Source organism: Scardinius erythrophthalmus (assembly GCF_964197995.2).
Source record: "Scardinius erythrophthalmus genome assembly, chromosome: 5".
Lineage (NCBI taxonomy): Eukaryota > Metazoa > Chordata > Actinopteri > Cypriniformes > Leuciscidae > Scardinius > Scardinius erythrophthalmus.
This window is the reverse complement of record NC_138225.1, coordinates 39,294,391-39,314,714: the sequence shown is the minus strand read 5'-3', so window position 1 is coordinate 39,314,714 and position 20,324 is coordinate 39,294,391. Positions and strand designations below refer to the sequence as shown.

Here is a 20,324-nt window from a genome sequence, read left to right as displayed (position 1 = left end):
TAAGTACAATCTTGATACGATACACTTTATTTTACGTAGTTTATACCTGTGTAATATTCTGTAATTGCAATGTAATTAGGAAGCTAATGCATGTATTTAAGCTGTGAACTAGTGAGTTAATTCAAACTAAGGTACATAATGATAAGGTATGTAGATACACATGAAGTACACTTAAGTAAAGTCTTGATACACTTTATTTTACGTAGCTTATACCTGTGTAATATTCTGTAGTTGCAATGTAATTAGGAAGCTAATGCATGTATTTAAGCTGTGAACTAGTGAGTTAATTCAAACTAAGGTATGGATAAGGTATGTAGATACACATGAAGTACATTTAAGTACAGTCTTGATACACTTTATTTTACGCAGCTTATACCTGTGTAATTTTCTGTAATTTTAATGTAATTAAGAAGCTAATGTATGTATTTTAGCGGTGAACTAGTGAGTTAATTCAAACTAAGGTGCATATGGATAAGGTATGTAGATACACATGAAGTACACTTAAGTACAGTCTTGATACACTTTATTTTACGTAGCTTATACCTGTGTAATAGTCTGTAGTTGCAATGTAATTAGGAAGCTAATGCATGTATTTTAGCGGTGAACTAGTGGGTTAATTCAAACTAAGGTACATATGGATAAGGTATGTAGATACACATGAAGTACACTTAAGTACAGTCTTGATACACTTTATTTTACGTAGCTCATACCTGTGTAATATTATGTAATTGCAATGTAATTAGGAAGCTAATGCATGTATTTAAGCTGTGAACTAGTGAGTTAATTCAAACTAAGGTACATATGGATAAGGTATGTAGATTACACATGAAGTACACTTAAGTACAGTCTTGATACACTTTATTTTACGTATCTTATACCTGTGTAATATTCTGTAGTTGCAATGTAATTAGGAAGCTAATGCATGTATTTAAGCTGTGAACTAGTGGGTTAATTCAAACTAAGGTACATATGGATAAGGTATGTAGATACACATGAAGTACACTTAAGTACAGTCTTGATACACTTTATTTTACGTAGCTTATACCTGTGTAATTTTCTGTAATTTTAATGTAATTAAGAAGCTAATGCATGTATTTTAGCGGTGAACTAGTGGGTTATTTAAGATGGATAAGGTATGTAGATACACATGAAGTGCACTCGAGTACAATCTTGATACACTTTATTTTATGTTACATAGGTGTAATGCTACAAAACGTACACATTTACCATGTGTAACTGCAGACCTTAGTAGCTTAACATATTTAAGTACTTCTTGTTACATTGTGTGGTACTAAGTACTTTCTTATATAATTACAGTGTACCAAGTTTGTAACACGTATGTAACAGACTCGGCTTGTTACATATGTGTAACAGTAGCTGCCTATTACATGTGTGTAATTACAATCTGTAAGTACAGGCTGTACCATAACTTAGTTACATGTTAATTACATTTTGGTACATGTAATTACAATGTTTATTACTAAGTAATTAACTAAGTAATTACTCTGTATCAAGGACACCGTAAAATAAAGTGTTACCATATCAGCTATGCATTCCGTTAATTTTGTGAATTGTTAAGTTTCGTTAGGTTTTGAAGAAATATAGAGCTGAGTATCGTCGGCATAACAGTGAAAGCTAATTCCATGTTTCCTAATGATCTCCTAATGCATGTAGAGTGAACAGTAGCGGTCCTAGTACTGAGCCTTGTGGTACTCCATACTAAACTTGTGATCGATAAGACATCTCTTCATTTACTGCTACAAACTGATAACGGTCAGATAAGTATGATTTAAACCATGCTAGTGCAATTCCACTAATGCCAACATAATGTTCGAGTCTATACTAAGGTACGGTCTAAATCCTGACTGAAAATCCTCACACATATCATTTCTTTCTAAAAAGGAACATAGTTGTGAAGATATACTGCCTTTTCTAGTATCTTTGACAGAAAGGGTAGATTCGAGATCGGCCTGTAATTGACTAATTCTGTAGGATCAAGTTGCGTTTTTTTAACAAGCGGTTTAATCATAGCCAGCTTAAAGGTTTTTGGTACGTATCCTAGAGACAAAGAGGAATTAATGAGATATTAAGAAGAGGATCTATGACATCTGGAAGCATCTCTTTCAGTAGCTTAGAGGTATAGGGTCTAACATACATGTTGTCGATTTAGATGAATTAATGAGTTTGCAAAATTCTTCCTCTTCTATAGCAATAAATTAATCAAATTTTTCCTCAGGGAGACTACAACGCTCTCCCTGATGCGATACTGTAGTAGACGGTTGCATAGTTATCATTTTGTCCCTGATATTATCAATCTTATAAGTGAAGAAGGTCATTAAGTCATTACTGCTGTGTTGCTTGGAAATGTCTGGGCTTGAAGCTTTCTTTTTCGTTAGTTTAGCAACTGTTTCATATAAATCCCTAGGATTATATTAATTTTCTTCTAATAGGGTTGAAAAATAAGCAGATCTAGAAGCTTTTAAAGCCTCTCTGTATGCAATCGAGCTCTCCTTCCATGAAACGCGAAATACCTCTAATTTTGTTTTCTTCCAGTTGCGCTCCATTTTTCTAGCTGCTCTCTTAAGGGCCTGAGTGTGCTCGTTGTACCTCGGTGTTGGACTATTTTCTTTAATCTTATTTAAGCGCAACGGAGCAACTGTGTCTAAAGTGCTGGAAAAGAGTTAAAAGTTTCTGTTGCAATATCAAGTTCTTCTAAGCTATCTGGGATGCTGAGATGATGAAACTGATCAGGGAGATTATTGATAAAGCAAGTTTTAGTGGCAGAAGTGATAGGTCTAACATATTTGTAACACGGAGTCGGCTTTGCAGCCTTCGCTAAATAATTTACATGAGACTAGATGATCTGAGATGTCATCGCTCTGCTGCAGTATTTCAACGGCATCAACATCTATTCCATGTGACAATATTAGATCTAGAGTATGATTACGACAATGAGTAGGTCCTGACACGTGTTGTCTAACTCCAATTGAGTTTACAATGTCTTTAAATGCCAATCCCAATGCATCTTTTTCGTTATCTACATGTATATTAAAATCACCAACAATTAGTACTTTATCTGCAGCCAATTTTAATTCTGATAGAAAGTCCGTAAATTCTTTGATAAAGTCTGTATGGTGCCCCACTTCAAAATAATTATATTTAAAACTAGATTTCTTAGTGGTTTTGAAAATATTACTTTAAATTATAACAACACCTCCTCCTTTGCGTTTCAGACGAGGTTCATGTTTATAACTGTAATCTTGTGGGGTGGACTCATTTAAAGTAATGTAATCGTTTGTAAAGACCTGTTGATGGCTAAGGCCACACTGAATAAACATTTAATTTGAATGGTTATAGTCTTCTCTTTATTTAATTTTTTTGTAAGAGAAATTGATATTTTGTTTGCTCTGAGGGATTACAGTTTTTCTTGATTGCTTAAACACTATAACCAGGCTTTTGAACTAAAATTTCAAAACCATAATGCCATTTATCAAAAAGCACACCCATTTCCCTAAACTATAAACACTATTCCCTGTTTTGACACATGAGTCAAATTTGTTGAACTGTCACTTCAAAACTCTACACACAAATCCCTTCGTTTCTCATTGCCTAGACCATGTTGTCATTTAGAAAGCACTAGCATTCAAAATTGTTCACTCAAGTCAGCACAGCTTCAACTCAGTTAGCACACAATTACCCAAGTGGAAACACTAAGAGTCAAAATTTAACACATCAATCATAACCTTCAATAAATATATAAAAGGGCTCAAATCAGTTTATTGAGTTTTGGAACAATGGATCCAGAAAGACATGAAGGAAGAGGGATAAGAATGAGGAGGAGCAAGGGCAAGAATACAAGCAGTCTCAGATGAAATTCAAGTCACTCTAGTTGCCCATGTCTTTGTCAATGGTATGACTATGAGGGAGGCTGGGCTACGAGTAATGCCAAATTTGAGTCGCTTTACTGTCGCCTCGAGAACCTTCAGGGTGGTGTGGTGGCAAACAAAATTCTATCACTGAATAAGAGACATTTTCAATAGTCTTTGATGAGGTATTTTCTTGCAAGAAAAGGCCAGCAGTCGTACAGTCACACAGAGTGGCTGCAGAGTGTGACAGTGAAGGGAGGGCATCCTTTCTCCTTTATAGTCTTGACTCCCAGAATGTTATCTTTCTAGACCAATGATGGTATTTCAACCATATGTGGAACATTCTTAGACTTGTTCATCATATTGTCTCCTTGAGTGGAGGCCCTCATGTCATGTAACAACACTCTTGGTTGGTTTGTGTGTGCTCTTTTACTGTCATATGATGGTCACAAACATCTTAAGTAAATATAAAAAAAGATTTAGAGGAGAGAGTAAAAAAAAAAAAAAAAAAGTAAAACAGGAAAAAAATAAATAGTTTTTGTGTATGTGTGTTGTACTGTGTAGTACATGAATGAATAAAAATGTGCCAATGTATCCATTGGTTGTGTCTTTTGTGTTCATCATGTGAAAAGGTTTGTGATGGGGGGAACCACAAGCAACATAACTTACCAGATTTGGAAATGTTGTTTTGAAATTATTGCACCAGTGTGTTAGACTATGTTGTAGTGTGTGTGATTTTGAGGGCTTGTGTGTCCTGTCTGAGGGCAAAGTTTGGTTTTTCAGCAAGAGTGAATGGTTTTGAGTGTAGAGCTTCATTTTGACCTGAAATAGGATGTTTGGGGAATTGGGTGAGACTTTATGGATTCGTGTTTATAGTTTTGAGAATACGAGGCAGAGTTTCAAGAAATGTGTTTAAGCAATCGAGAAAAACTGTAATGTTTTTTTTTTTTTTTTGTCTGTTTATTTATACATTTCTATATAATTATTTTGTTTCTTTAAATATTATTTACCTAAACATTGGTAAAGGAAGTGCTACTTTGTCTCTTTAGCGTACGTTAAACATAAAAGAGCGACAAAGCCAATAATTATTCAGTTCTAGAGTGCACGCTACTGAGTAAATGAAACCACAACATAGATAATGGGTTTGACATTTTATTTAATTTTGTTTGAATGTGTACATCTTACCCGTGGTTCCGCCGGGATCCATGACTGCATCATGGAACAATTTTGGAATTAAAAGGGGGTGGCCTTTCCTGGTGTCCTTTATATATTCAGTTGGGAATTATGGGAAATGTAGTTTTAGGGACAATATGTGTTGGGGTCGTGTGTTAATTCGAATGTGTTTAAAGGATATTTTTTTTGTGTGTATGTTTAAGTGTATTTTCATTATTGCTTTATGGTAAATGTGATTTTATGTTTATTTGAGTTTATATATATATCCCCCTTTAAGTTTGATGTAGCCTAATGGAATTAGAATATTTGTGAGACCCTTGTAATTATAAAAATGGTTTGGTCTGGTTTGTTAAACGATTCATTTTCTGTGGCTGGGTTAGTTCTGGTGAGGGATCCCTGAGAAAAATCTGAGACCCAGAACTCAGAATGATGTCCCATTTATAGTCAGTGTTTTTTTTGTTGTTGTTTTTCTGCACAATGTTTGATCAGTACTTAAGTGTTGCAGTCAATAAAATTACACTTTGTTGACTCTATGAATGTCTCCTGAAAATTTTATAGAAGAACCCTTACACCTGTCTATTATAGAAGTTATACTTAAAGTCACATGATGAGCACAAAATGAAATTCCATACTATTTACTTTCTAAATGCATATTATGGACCTTGTTGTGAACCATATGCATATTGTGCATAGTATATTTATATATACATTTGCGATTTGTGAAAAAAGCAGTGGGGGGATGTTTTTTCTTATATTGCAGCTGTTAAAGTATCTTTTATAGAATAATTATAAACTTTAATGAAACAATATTGGAACTTTTTGACATAATTTTTGAATCCATTTCTACGTTAATTCAGAGCGATTTACATTTAAATAGAGCAAGATTTTCACTCTAATGCCCTTTCCTTTCCTCATTGGGAAGTACTCATACACATAATAAACATATACGTTTGAGCAGATTACCTCTCGTTGGTTTCATTTGGATTACATAATAAGAGAATATTTGTTCCCTCAAGCTTTCTATAGACATTATTCTTATCGTGACTGAGGCAAGTAGCCTACAGAGTTTTGGTTCATGTCTGTGGCTTCAGTTCATGGAGACCAAGACGGCAGAAAGCGCATCCTGTTTGTTTCCTTTAGGGAGGGAGAAAATGTTTTTTGTTTTGAATTCCATTTCCTGCATTTACATACATTTAGGGACTATGGTGATACAAAATCCAGGAAACAATTTGATTATAATGATAAATTCTACCAAAAAGAATAGTAGGCTACTAAACTATGTATAAGAAAAAGATGCAGGGGTTAAAGTGAAAAAAATTCCTGAGCCTGAACTTTTTTTGGGGGGGGGGGGGGGGGGGGGTGGAATACTTATTTTCAAGTATTACAGCTGTATCTTAATGGCATCTTTTTATGAATGAAAGCCAGTATCACTAATATTATAGCTACTGATATCTCATGAAAATGATTTCCCCAAAAATTTTAAACGTTAGTCTTCAAAAAAATAAAAACTTTTAATTTAAGTGAACTTAAGACAATCGTCATTAAACCCATAATACATCATATGTCATATTTATCTGTACCATACAGAAATTGAATAAGGTTATAAAACAGTCCGCACTGCATAAATTATAAATTAAATATAAATTAATCCTTATCAAAGCTACAAGCGTTCTTTAGTCAAGAGCAGTGAGTAATTTTCTCTGCTCCCTCTGTTCTTTAGGTCAACTTTACTGACAGACAGAATTAATGGCTCCTGTCACTTTAAGATCTGCCGCTGTTGACAGGATCTCACATCTCATTCTCTCTACCATTTAAGATTTTATTTAACTCATTTAAGACTGTTCTTGTGATGATACTCGACAAAGAGGACATTCTGGCATAAATGTGTGTGTTATTGTTCGTTCAAGCGCGAAAGAGAACTCGATACTGGCGCGCATCTTTCTGTGGGTCGTACGTGTCAGGACATTCACTGAAAGCGCGTTCTCTTTTGTCTTGTCGCGCAGGAATGGTTCTAAAGCATTTGCGTGAATAAGAGCGTGATCATAACCCTAGCTAAATGATGTCAGAAAGAAAGAACGGATGGATGCTGCGTTAATTGCGTTAAATATTTTAAAACGTTAAAGCTGGACAAAAATGAATCGCATGCGTTGACGTTGACAGCACTTTTCATACATTGCTGACAGAAAATACTGCGGTTTGAAGTAAGCTACACAGAATGTTCTACATTTAATATTTATCTAACACAGTCTGAAGTTACCCATTATCCTGACCTGAGCTAATTTCCTGAATCAACCAACTAACATCTCCTTTCTTTCTTTTCATCCATAATGACATTAGCCTGTTGTTGTTTCTCGCGTTTCATCACTAACTGTGTCGCAATCTATTTTTTTATAGTCTATGGTCGCAACGGCTATACCTGCGCATTAGAACTTTCAGTGAACTAATTTTACAGGCTCGGTCCTGCTCCTCTGTGGCAATGACGGCGTGTGGTTAAAAATCACAACAAATGAATTTGAAAGTGGGGGGACATACCCCCCCCCCCCCGTCCGCATAGGAAATTATACCCGTGGGTAAGACATCATCCCCGGGCTTTATGAACTTGCGCTCCATGCTTTCACCGACGACGCTAACGTATGGATCTCAATCACACGGTGTTGCCAGGACCCGCCCTGCTCTGCTTCTGATAGGCTTGTAACGTTAGTTAGAGCAGCGATCCTCTCATATGATTGGTAGGTGAAATCAATTGACTCGAAAATATTGAACCGCATGCAAGTTCCCAATTTTTTTTCCCCTCACGGCCGCACGCCGGAGATCCGGCATGGTGCCGGAATACTTTAAGCCCTGAAGATGTCTTGCTTTCTTTATTGTTTAATAGGGGTCGATCGCTAAGACTTTACAAAGTCAAAAATGTTAGCCATTAATGTGTTGTGTCTAAATAAAATTTAAATAATGTGAGAGTCAATTTCCACTGTAATGTAGAAACAAAATAAAGACAGTATATTTTAAATAATTGTTTAATGGCATCTTTTTATGAATGAAGGCCATTATCACTGATATTAATAGAGCTACTGATGTCTGGATGAAAATGATTTCCCCCCAAATTTTAAACATTTATTAGGCTTCAAAAAATATAACAACTTTTAATTTATGTGAACTTAAAACAGTCCTCACATAAACCCATAATAAATGTCATATTTACCTGTGCCTTTCCTGTCTAACAGGTATGAAATATACAGAAATTGAATTGTGTTAGCGTTAGTTCAAGCGCGTGTTAGTTCCCTGTCCCCATAAGAAATTACGCCCGTGCTTATGTGTAAACGGACCCGGTTTTGTTGCACAACCTGCTTTCTGGAATACCCTGTCGGGTTCTAACTTTATTGAGAACAGGAATTTTAAATCGTGCTTGGGTACAGTACAAGGCAACTGTCTCTAATGCGAGTATGCCCAGTGTTGCAAGTCTGTCACTAGCAAAAAGTGTCAAAATTCACTTTTAGGAATATTCTAATAGGCTAATTTCCCTCTGAAATTAATGTAAAAATTTAGCTAATTGAAATGGCTTGAATAACAAGTACAAAATGTAGAGATTATGAATAGTGGTCAATCCTCCCAATTATAATTTCAAGACTTATTATATTTATTTTATTATTCATCAATATAAAGTGGTCTGAGTAACAAAGCAAATTAATTATTTGCATTTTAAATGCTTTTACAGCATAAAAAAAATCAGAACTGTCAACAGTTTAATCTCGGCCAACATTGTGTGTCTCTGTGGGTCGGTCGATTCGGTATAGGAGCTCAGCAGGGAGGAAGTATCCTAGGTACTCTACTGTGTTTGGGGTGGTATCTGTGTAGTAATGGCCCCCCTCACCATGGTGACTGAAGCCATGGGTATGCTCCACTCTCAGGTCAAGACCCTGTGAATTGTGCACAACAGAAATTAAATTGGGTACAACAAACTTTAGTTAATATGAAATATTTAGCAAAGATTAAAAATAATATTGTCAGAAAAAAAGAAAGGTATGACATTGCTACTGGGTTGGTACTCACTGGGTCTCTAGACACCATGACAGTTTGAAAGATCAATGGTGCACTGACTTCAAAATGCCTGAGCCAGTTATCGACGTCCTTATTGGTGTTAAGAGGGCAGGTAGAGAATTCACGTGGCTTAAAGACAGAGCAGTGAAAAGTTTACACACACATGTAAGGAACTTCCATAATTTATGTTGTAACATTTTAATTTTAAATTTAATCATAGTTCGAGTAGCTATATAAACGTCTACAGAGTTTAACAGTGACTGCTTTCACCAAAAAACATTACATCTGAAAATGGACTATGTACACTACCATTCAACAGTTTGGGATCAGTACGATTTTTTAATGTTTTTGAAAGGTCTGCTCACCAAAGCAGGATTAATTTGATAAAAAAAGCCCTCTCTGGTTGTTGTATATCTTCTCGTGTTTGGAGAATGAATGTGTTATACTTATCAGAATGAATTATTTTTCTTTTTTTTCTTCTTTTTTTAAAAGATCTCCACTTTTCTTGAGATCAACTTTACGGAAAGGATTTCTGTATCTAATCTTTTGGAAACGCTCAAAGCTTATTTGCATGGAAAATAATTTCTCGTTCTGCTTAAAGGTGAACTAAGTAACTTTTTTACCTTAACTGAACAGCTTCGGAGTCATTGGAATGGTTATAATACTTATTTCGGGTTGAATGGTGGTCGTTTCGCACCCCCCTGGTGCCCGTGAGCGGAAAATTCGCACTTGCAACTTTGAGACGGCGGGCCGCCGGCCGCCGCGGCAGGAAGTATCGCGTGATATCAGGTCTCGCGATGTAAACAATTGCTTTACGGCCAAAAGAAATCTGCTCAAATAATGTCATTATTGCGCTCCCTCACGCTGTCCGAACCCGAAGGAAGAAGACGTTTTAAAGAATGTCCCATCTGCTTTGATGTCGTTGATCTACAAGCCTCTGTGTCTGATAATCACCAAAGAGTTTTTACAACAGTGTTGTCAAATATTTATTCCGAAGCTGTGGGGGGAGCTCTAGAGAGAAACCTGCGAGCGAAAAGCGAGAATACAGCGAAGAAATCCCGAAGCTACTGAGTGCTGCTTTAAATCAAGAAGTTGCGTAATAAAAAGCTCTGTGAACTATGAACAGATTGGTAAATTGGACCAGAAATATGTACAACATCCAACTCCATTATATAATGAAAAGTCTTTTTTGTAATCTGAAAATATCTTCTTTCTACTAGCTATACTAAGCAGCTTACTTAAATCATGACACCGTTTCTATAAGTTTGGTGATGATAAGCCGGAAAAGCACTTGCATTTCAACTTAGACTTCAGTTAATCAATCAATTATTTTTTTACTCTTCTTTGTCAAAGTCCTTTAAATTTCTAATCTTGTTGACAATTTATTTTTTTATTTTTTTAAATCTCAACATCCCACAAATCAATAGTGAATCAAAAGCCAAATTTGATGATCCTATTAGTCCAACTAAAATTCTGAAAGCCATTACACAGATACAGAGCAGAAAATCCCTGCAGAGGTTTTTTTCTCCTCAGCTTTCTACACTGCTTCTCTCAGTTTTTGAAGAATCTCTAACAAGTTACACCTCGTCTGGCTTTATTTGTGCCAGAGGCCCTGATCTCTCTCGATGAGAATGCTTTCAACTTTGAGTGGGACTATTTATTTTATACGTAAAAAAAAAAAAATGGATTTGGTGATAAATTTGTGAGTTTTTTTCAAATACATACATGAGCTCTTCCAACATCAGCTTTCCCATTCAAATTAGCCTCAGAGTTTCCGTTAACTGGGAGTTACAGTAACGAGTTTCATTTAGTTGAAAATTGGACATGAAAACCCTCTCAAGTTGTATTTACCCAGCTAATTTCATTGGTTGTGCAGACCTCCTGCAGTTTTGCAGTTTAGTTAAAAAAAAAATAGATATACAAAACTTGGCAATACAGAACCATTTTAAGCAATTTGGCAACCATTTCTTTCATGCTTAAAAAAAAATTCATTACGTACAGTAACCCTTCCCATAGCCGCCGATTTAGGTTTCTGACGGTGGGTGCCCACCATCCACAAATCCCAGCCCAACCCCCCAAAAAACCTGTAAAAAACGCTCTAACATGCTCATTACTCAATACTTTGTACTTGTTCGTTTTACAAGTCTTTTTTTTTGGTGTGATGGAATGATGGCGGTGTGTCTCGCAAAAAGAAACAGGCAGATTGCAAATACATTACCAACCAAACTAAAACTCATCTTCATTTACATGAGTGTTGTCGCAAGTCACTTGCTCGCTGATATACACAATATCAGTGTTTTTAGTTAAATTAGTATACTTAAACTGCAATTTATCGTTGTGAGAAAAACAGACAGCACAAGCTTTTGAGTCAGATATGTTTTAACACTAAATATAATGGTAGAACTGTATAGAGTGGTGCAGTTATCACATCAGTCATCGTCCCGAAGTCAATGTTTTTTTTTTATAGGTTTTTGGTTAAAGGGCTCTGAAATAAGGATCTTGACTAAACAATTTCACATTTTATTCTACAACATAAAATACATCAGTATTACCCCACTCATGATTTATTAAAGTTGTTAAGTGTCTTGAAAAAGACGGTTGCTAAGTGGCTAAATGTGACTACAGAAGCTGTCGGGGACATTAAACGTCATCACGCCAAACAGGTATACAGCCTCGTTAAGCTTATAGTTGTGCTCTTATAAACAATTCTAACTCAAACTGTCAGGGAAAATGTTTTTAGATAACTGAAAGAGTTGTCGGAAGCTTAGTGATGGTGACGTAGAAGTCGTAAGACCGTGGTGTAGTTCATTAAGTGCCTACCTTTAACTTTTTTACTTCTGGCGACTGCACTTAGGATTCAAAATTCATACAAGTTGTGTTCATCTGTGAAAATTATCTTGATGGACAAAACATGTAAGTATCACAAACTTTTGCTGATCAAAGAGCTTGTTTTTGCAATAATCCCAAAGTCTATGTAAAAATCATATTGGGTTTGTGTCGAGGGAACCAGTGTGATGCTAACTGTCGATTGGCCTACAAAGTGACGTCATACCTGCACCACTCTATTATGACCGTAAGGTCCCAATGTGAGATCCACCAATCAGAAAGGTTCCCAAATCTCAATCGATTTTTTGATTGGTTAAAATTAATGGAGAATATTTTGTGTTTTTCTGTGGGTGCTCGGCCATTATGTGCTCGAGCCCTCATGCACCCACGGGATCAGCACCTATGACCATTCTCTGCATTTGGTCCCTGCTGTTCTCTCTCTCATCCCTGATTTATTAATAAACAGAGAGCAAAGAATATTTTTTTTTTAAAGAAACTGTATTCTGTTTTTTTATTATTGTTCTCAGTATTGTTTCAATTACTTATTTATTTTGTCTATATTTATTATTATTTATAATTACTGTTAATTAAATGTATATATTTTAATTTACTATTATTATTTTAATTTATATTGTCTTGGTGCAAGCATTCATAATCTTTTTTTATTGTACCTGATTTAACAAATGTTGTATTGTCTTTTTTATTTTTGTAACACTTTGATTGAAAAGTATCAATAAAAATAGTATTTACAGATGTGTTATAAATTAAACCAAGCTAGGATGTTCTACAAAACTCAAGTGATCTGCAAATTATCAAAGCTCATAAAAAAAATATTCACAAGTGAAATACTGTTATTCAAAGAAATGCTAACAACTCCCTAACATCTTAAGGGTCACCCAAAAAAAAAAATCTGTCACAGAAGATCTTTCTTCTACAGAAGACAAAAGTTGATGATTTGAAGAATATTGGTAACCAATCAGTTTTGGTGCGCATTTACTTAAATTGTATAGACAAAAACACAGATGTGTTTTATATATATATATATTCTTTTATGTTTCACAGAAGAAAAAACTCAGGTTTGGAATGATATGAGAGTGGGTAAATGATATCAAAATCTTTAGGTGAACTTAACACATATGTCCATAAAAGTTTAGATAATTTGTTTTATTGTTATTGTCTATAGAATTGACAACGCTGTAAATATAGAAAATAGTAATATATAGAGATGCACCGATTACAATTTTCTGGGCCGATTCCGATTTCCGATTTTTCATTAAGTTTGACCTGCCGATGCCGATTTTAGCCGATTCCGATTTAGTTTTTTCTAACCACTTTACAGCACACACAAATATTTATTTTATATCTTTTCTGTAATAGAACATTTTACAATTTGCATAGTTCACACACATCTAAAGTGCAGTGTTGTGGAAGAACCATTTCCTTTTCACATTCAATATCCAATAATTATATATATATATATATATATATATATGTGTGTGTGTGTGTGTGTGTGTGTGTGTGTGTGTGTGTGTATGTATTTAGCAAACGAAACGTCTGTATGAAAACAGGGAATGGCAATAAAATAATAGGCTATATAAATAAAAAATAAAATAAATATAGCCTTGCAGTATAAAGATATTTCTCAAAGCACACACACACAGGACTATTGCAATCACTTGTACAAACTGAATAATAAAACAAGTTTAAATGGGTACATTTTATATAAATATTAGTCTTTGTTTTCTTTTCTGACATAGCCTGCTCCAGTTCTTGTTAAAACACACAAATTCTGTGCATTTTGGGCACTTTTTTTGTGAAACCCTATTTAGGTTATTTTCCATCAAAAGTGTGCTTTCCCTTTAATTGAGCGTGAGCAGTGCAGCAAATAGACTCGGCGCCGAAACACGCGCTTCACTGCTCGCGACGCTCCTGCTCCCGCTCCCGTTGTGAATGCACTCATTGATTAACATGCACGCCGAAAAAAAAAAAAATACGCGCTTGCGGTCTGAACGGACGTAATTCACGAGGTTTTCTACATGTGCTCCGTGTGCACGTGTGATGCTGATGTTGCGCAATGTTAATTATGCGGCGCCCGAGTGCATTTGACCGGCATAAAATCGGCATTTGTCAGACTGACTGATCACGTGAAAATCGGCCAATTCCGGTCACCAGCCGATCAATCGGTGCATCTCTAGTAATATAGTAATTTACGAGGCTGTGATAGTCATCCATACAAATGACAAAATCCAATATGACTCAAATGCATATTATTTAGAAACTGCATGTGCTAATGTATTATTTTTACTATTTTAATTTCCATAATCTTGTGCATTATAGGCCCTACAAATATAATTTTTTTAATTATTACCATGATATGGATCTTTGCCTTCCCTTTTTGTATGACAAAAGTTCCCCCCAGGGCCATGCTCTTCTCCCCATAATGTTCTTCCATGGTCTTTCTCATGCAGCTCACAAGACTGTCCTCTCCAGTCCTTCTGCAGGCTCTCACCTCAATGACCTGCAATTGTAGTTATTTCAAACCATGTTACATTTAAAAGTTTGAAGTCAGTATGATTCATGACTTCTGAAGGACTATGTGACACTGAAGACTGAAGTAATGGTTGCAGAATATTCAGATTTGCCATCAAATGAATACAATTTCAAAACTTTAAAATATATTCAAATATAAAAACAGTTATTTTACTGTATTTTATCTTAACTCAACACTTACTGGCCCAAAACTTTTGAATGGTGGTATAAATATTCAATCAAAACATTTGAAGTGTTTTTTTGGGGTTCCTTTAATAATTATAAGTAGCTCAACTCCTAATAATCTTTTCATTACTTATAGCCATTATTAAAGGAAAATCTCCATGTAGTAACTCAAAAGTACTGAGGATGTACAGAGATGCAAAGTCCCCATGGTTCTTACCTTTCCAGGTTTGCCCTCACATGCATAAAGGTTTGCAAGGAGGCCAAAGTCACAGTCATGAAACCTGTCACTGTACTTTTCCTGCAGACATTTTCCATCCACTGGGTTGATGGAGGAAAAATAACTGCCATTCACTGCAGGTCTCCCCTCAGCTTCGGTCAGCACCAGAGGCATTAACTAGGAGAAAACAAGACAATAAAGTGTTAAAAACCCCATTGAACTCTTTATTATACCAACAAGAAAAAAAATAGGTTTTATAGTGATAAGACTTTTTTTTTTATTATATTTTGCTGGTAGATACGACAGTGTTTTGGATTTTAGACCGAAACCACCATATGTAGCACTACACAGAAGTAAACATTTTCATTTATGAATGCCACTGCAAATTAACATCAATTTAAACATATTTGTAAAAGTACTAAAAGGACCCGTTAATTTTTTTTGGTCTTGAAATTCTAATGTGGAAAAACTGCAACTGGTTTTAGTGTAGCTATACAGACCTCTCCATTTATCCCAACTGTCTTGGAGGAGACAGCACCAGCACCAAGAATAAATGCACCAGGTAGCTCCACCTCCTTGGACACAAGGTTCATGTTGTAAACCTTTGAGGGGAATCGGTTAGTTTTACTAATGTGCTTCTTTCTGAAATTACATTTACAGTTCATTAACGCACCTTGTCCAGTTGGACCAGAGGAATCAGATAGGGTACACCTCCCACATCAGTAATACGTGGTTTGCCACAAATACCTAATACAAAGTAACAAGTGTTGTTTAAAGAGCCTGTTAACACCTTGACATATACAGACATACATCTGTACTCACCCTTGACAGGAAACCTGAAAGGCTTTTGTGTAAGATCTGGACAGTCAGCAACAGACACTTTTACATCAGAAAAATTCTTATTCAGTCCTGATTCCAGCACTGTAATACATACAAATATATTAGTCTCTATAAAGTATGGAAGCCCTAAAAATCTTAGATCATTCCTGAGCCTAGTATCCAGCCTAGGGTGCACCGATCCAACTTTTTCAGTCCCGATACCGATACCGATGCCTGGGCTTTGTGTATCTGTCGATACCCAATACCGATCCGATACTATTGTTGAATTAATAATAAACTGTTTACCTTCCACCTTATACCTTCCTTGAGGCACCAGACTTTACTAACTAAACATAACTAAGACAAAATAACAGATGTATGTAATGTGTTGAATTCTTATTTATTTAAAAAACAATTGTGCATTCAAATCGAAAATAGAATGTAATCAAACTTCTTTAAATAAATGTAAATAAATAAATGTAGCAGTGGAAACAAAAAACAGTGTATTGGTCAAACATACAATAGTAATCTGACAGTTACCAAACATTGTAAACATGTAAAAAAAAAATGAATTCTTATAAATTTGTTATATAACAATTGTGCATTCAAATCTAAAATATAATGTAATCAAACTCTTAAATTAAAATAAATAAAATGTAGCCACAAGAAACAAAACAGTGCATTGGTTGAACATACAATAGTAATCAAACAGTAACCAAATATTGTAAACATGTAAAAAATATAAAGTGCAAAGTCCTGCAAACAGGAATTTAAAATGCAACATAGCAGCTGAACCTGAGAATAAACAAATAAAAAGTTGGTCGAACAACAACTTGATCACACATACAAATAATAATAACCAAACATTGTAAACATGTAGTGCAGTGTCACACCACCATCACAAACATGACCTGTGAATGCTCACTTAATCAGCAATGGCAGATTCTTTCTCATGAAGACAAGCATTTCTGCTCTCTCTGCTGTAAGCCTACTTCTCTTTTCATCCACAATGTTGGAAACTGTGCCGAACACTCTCTCACTTTCTACACTAGTGCAGGGGGCACAGAGGTATTTTGTGGCAGTGGCAGCAAGACAAGGTAATCTGTATTTGTTGACTCCCCAGTACTTGTATGGGTTGTCTGAGGCAGCAACGGTTTTCTCTGCAAGATATCCATGCAGTTGGACTGCAGGGCTCGAGCTGCTTGCTGCACCGGGATCTTCACACTCCTCCACAATTTGGTCAAACTCTTGTATAAAGCTGCTCGGTGCTGCTGCTTCCACCCAAGGGAACTTTTCCTGTGGTTCTGCGGCCTGTGATTCTCCAGCTGTGCTGCTCCTCAGGTCTTCCTCTAGTTCTCCTGTCAGTGCATCTTTTGCACGCTTTGCAGATTGTGCACTTGTAAAGTATCTGAAACAAAAATAAAACATAGGTTAGGCTAAATATGAAACACTTGATGACACTAAAAAACCTGAGGCTGATTAAAGTAATATATATATATATATATATATATATATATATATATAAATTTGTAAAAATTATATAAATAATGTAAGCCTATATAATTTATATTCTAAATGTTTAAATTTACAGTATGGCATCTCATCAAATACAGTAGAAGTGTTATTGTGGAGAGTAAAAAATCTATAATATAGACCTAATGTAATTAGTTAGGTTACACAATCTTACCTGTCTTTATATCTCGGGTCCAGCAGGGTGGCAAGTGCATATAGGGGTTCATCTTCCACAGTGTCGAAGCGTTTGTTGACAGCTTGAAGCAGGGTTTTTTTCATTGTTTTGATGCCAGTGTCTGCATCGCCTTCTTTAGCAAGGATGCGTTTGAGGACGGTGACAGCTGGAATGACGTCAGCGGTGGAGGCACTTTCCTTGTTAGCTCTTCAAATGGTGCTAGAACAATGCTCGTTTTTTCTAGCAAAGCCCACTGGTTAGCGGTCAGTGTACTGGGCAGGTCATGGTCACCAATGTAAGCACAGAGGACTCGCTTCTGTTCCAGAAGACTCTGTATCATCAAGTACGTAGAATTCCACCTTGTTTTAACGTCTTGTTGCAGGCGTTTAGGTTGCATTTGCATCTGGAGCTGGATATCTTGCAGCCTTGAATAAGCCTTGAATACGCAAGTGGAGAATGTTTAAAATGCCCCACAATTTGTCTACCGATTGCAATGGAATCGCTCACACTCTGTTGTGACAGTAGTCCCTCATTGACTACAAGCTGTGAGCAAAGCAGCCTAAGCTCCGCACCCCCATGTTGTCCATAGCCTTTTTCATGTTGATTGCATTGTCCTGGAGTATGACATGCATTTTATTCAAAGGAATGTGCCACTGGTCAAGCATATCCTTAATTGCAGCCGAAATGGTATCGCTGGTGTGTGAACCATGAAAGTTTTTAGCTTGAAGCATTGCACCGTGTGGTGTACAGCTCGTGTCCAACCAGTGGACTGTTAAACTTAAAAGCGACATTGGACTCACAGCAGAGTTCCATATAGTAAAGCTCATAGCTTTTATCTCTTTCGAGACGTGTTCGCAAACTTTTTTGTACAGGTCTGGCAGTGCGGTCTCGGAAAAATACTTGCGTGATGGAAGAGAGTTCCTCGGCTCTAAGTGTTCCAGTGAATTGAAAGTTGCTCCAGAAGTTGTTTAACTTTATTTTGTTATTGGTTTTGGAGTATTTTGTTTTCTATCTTTGATACACTAACATCCATGCACCAGACAGACATTACAGATGACCATGTTTACTTAGGCTATATTGTTCTGTTTATGTTAATAAATGTTCATTATTGCAAACCAACTCACTATGTCCTCCATTCATTTGCCATGGCTTTGAGCCAGTCATAACAATGGTAATGCGTTTTATGTATCGCTCTCTACAATGTCGGACACATAATGGTAATTAATATGATTAGCCTTTTGCTTGACTACATTATCAAACAGCTAATAATGTGTTGTTAATGTTATACAAACCATGTTCCTGTTCACCATCTCAGTTTGCTTTCTAAAAATCAGTATCCTTAGAAATGCTTTGAAAAACTTAGAATGCCAGTCGAAAAAGGAATATAGTTCATCATAACATTGTAATATACATCATATACTTAATTCACTCACTCTATTGCTAAATGTTCCTGATTTTTCATATCAACAGAAAAATATAATGGGATTACCAGGCTTCTATTGAGACTCCCCTGCTTCAAAGCATAGTAATGATATGCTAAAGCCCACCTGCACATTGACGTGATTGGTTCAAACATAGTTTGTGACGTAGAGAACACCAGAAATTTCTATTCCGTGGGCAAAGATATTTAAATGAGTAACATTGTGACTTCATGAGATCCAGAAAAATCTCTTTGTAGTCCAAACATACATTGTTCATTGTAGTTCTTGAAAAGGGGATTCTGAAATATCTCCCTTTGAAGTGGACTTTGAGTTTTGTAACCTTGCAGATCTTTTTTAATGCTCAAATAGCAACATTACACACTAACCAAAGCTGAAAAAGTGGAAAAGCATAATAAGACTTCTTTAAAATCATTAACATTTTTGCAGATTCTGCAAGAGCTTTGTAAACTTTTGAGCACAACTGTATGTTTGATTTATTCTGAAGTACTTGGAACATGGCTTTTAATGGTGAGCCTTTTGTTTTTGTAATCAGGCTCTCAAAAGTATATAAAAATTTGGATATACATCGGTTATCGGCTTTCAAATATAAAGAATTATCGTATCGGCCAAAATTTTCATTTCTGTGCATCCCTACTAGTTTAAATTGCTTTATTATTATCTATTATGAATTTCTTAAATAACAAAACTTAAAAATAACAACAACATGAGGGCAGGACGATCAGGTGATCAATAATTTTCCAATATAAAAATAAAATTGTTACAAATTAAACATCTAACAACATAATATCATAAATGCAATAAATTAAAACAAACATTTTATAAAATGTTGCGCATAACCCGTATAAGAAAGACTAGCAAATTTCGTTTCATGCCGATTTTAAACATAAATGTTTAACATTGATTCTTCAATTCCTCTGCCTTTTATTTAGTAGGATATCAATAGAGAAATAATATTTGATGCCCTTAATTTCTTTCAAATACTATCAAATATGATAGTACTGTTATACACTACTGTAACTGTCTGCTACACACAGCAGAATATGTTTTTTACTATTACGCCTTTTGCTAGTCTGCTTTAAATGTGTGTAAAGATCAAAATGATTTAAAATAGTCATGTTGAACTTTGGACTCATGTCATTTGGTTTTACTCAAGCACAATGAAAGAAAAATAGTTAGCCTACACATGCAGCAGCAATAGCCATACAAATGTTGCACACATTAAAATAAAATGCGATTATTACCCTGACATAATTCCTCGAGATTTGGAACATGCAGCTGGAACTTTTCGGTCTTGCTAGTGTTTGCCATCCGTCTTGGTGTGTGTATTAATTTCTCTCTCTGACTGACTCAGTAGTGTTCCAAACTGCCAAAGTCACGTGATTTCAGTAAACTATGCTTCGTTACGTCATAACTGTTCTTTTTCTCCTTCTTTTGGTTTTATGGCGGGTTGCGAACCAACTTTAAAAGTGCATACCGCCACCTACTGTGATGGAGTGAGAAAAGAATGAACTAAATACTCCTATATCCTATTATATAACCCACTA

The 20,324-nt window shown here is 35.6% G+C and overlaps 2 protein-coding genes across 3 annotated transcripts; both read right to left on the bottom strand.

Moving 5' to 3' along the window:
* Window positions 1-8,043: 8,043 nt before the first annotated feature.
* Window positions 8,044-20,184, bottom strand: cUnh11orf54 (chromosome Un C11orf54 homolog). 2 transcript variants are annotated; one of them, XM_081364703.1, is made up of 8 exons: window positions 20,022-20,174; window positions 15,655-15,753; window positions 15,506-15,579; window positions 15,333-15,434; window positions 14,833-15,009; window positions 14,269-14,418; window positions 9,087-9,203; window positions 8,044-8,953 (listed from the first exon to the last, which is right to left on the bottom strand). In XM_081364703.1, the coding sequence occupies exons 1-8, from the start codon at window positions 20,086-20,088 to the stop codon at window positions 8,780-8,782; spliced, it is 960 nt and encodes a 319-aa protein (XP_081220829.1). In that variant the 5' UTR covers window positions 20,089-20,174; the 3' UTR covers window positions 8,044-8,779. The 2 variants fall into 2 exon arrangements, with proteins under 2 accessions (XP_081220829.1, XP_081220830.1); XM_081364704.1 differs by lacking the exon at window positions 14,269-14,418 and having other exon boundaries at window positions 20,022-20,184.
* On the bottom strand, window positions 16,035-18,948 carry LOC308690299 (zinc finger BED domain-containing protein 4-like). The gene is made up of 2 exons (XM_081364705.1): window positions 17,339-18,948; window positions 16,035-17,059 (listed from the first exon to the last, which is right to left on the bottom strand). The coding sequence occupies exons 1-2, from the start codon at window positions 17,440-17,442 to the stop codon at window positions 16,573-16,575; spliced, it is 591 nt and encodes a 196-aa protein (XP_081220831.1). The 5' UTR covers window positions 17,443-18,948; the 3' UTR covers window positions 16,035-16,572.
* Window positions 20,185-20,324: the final 140 nt, after the last annotated feature.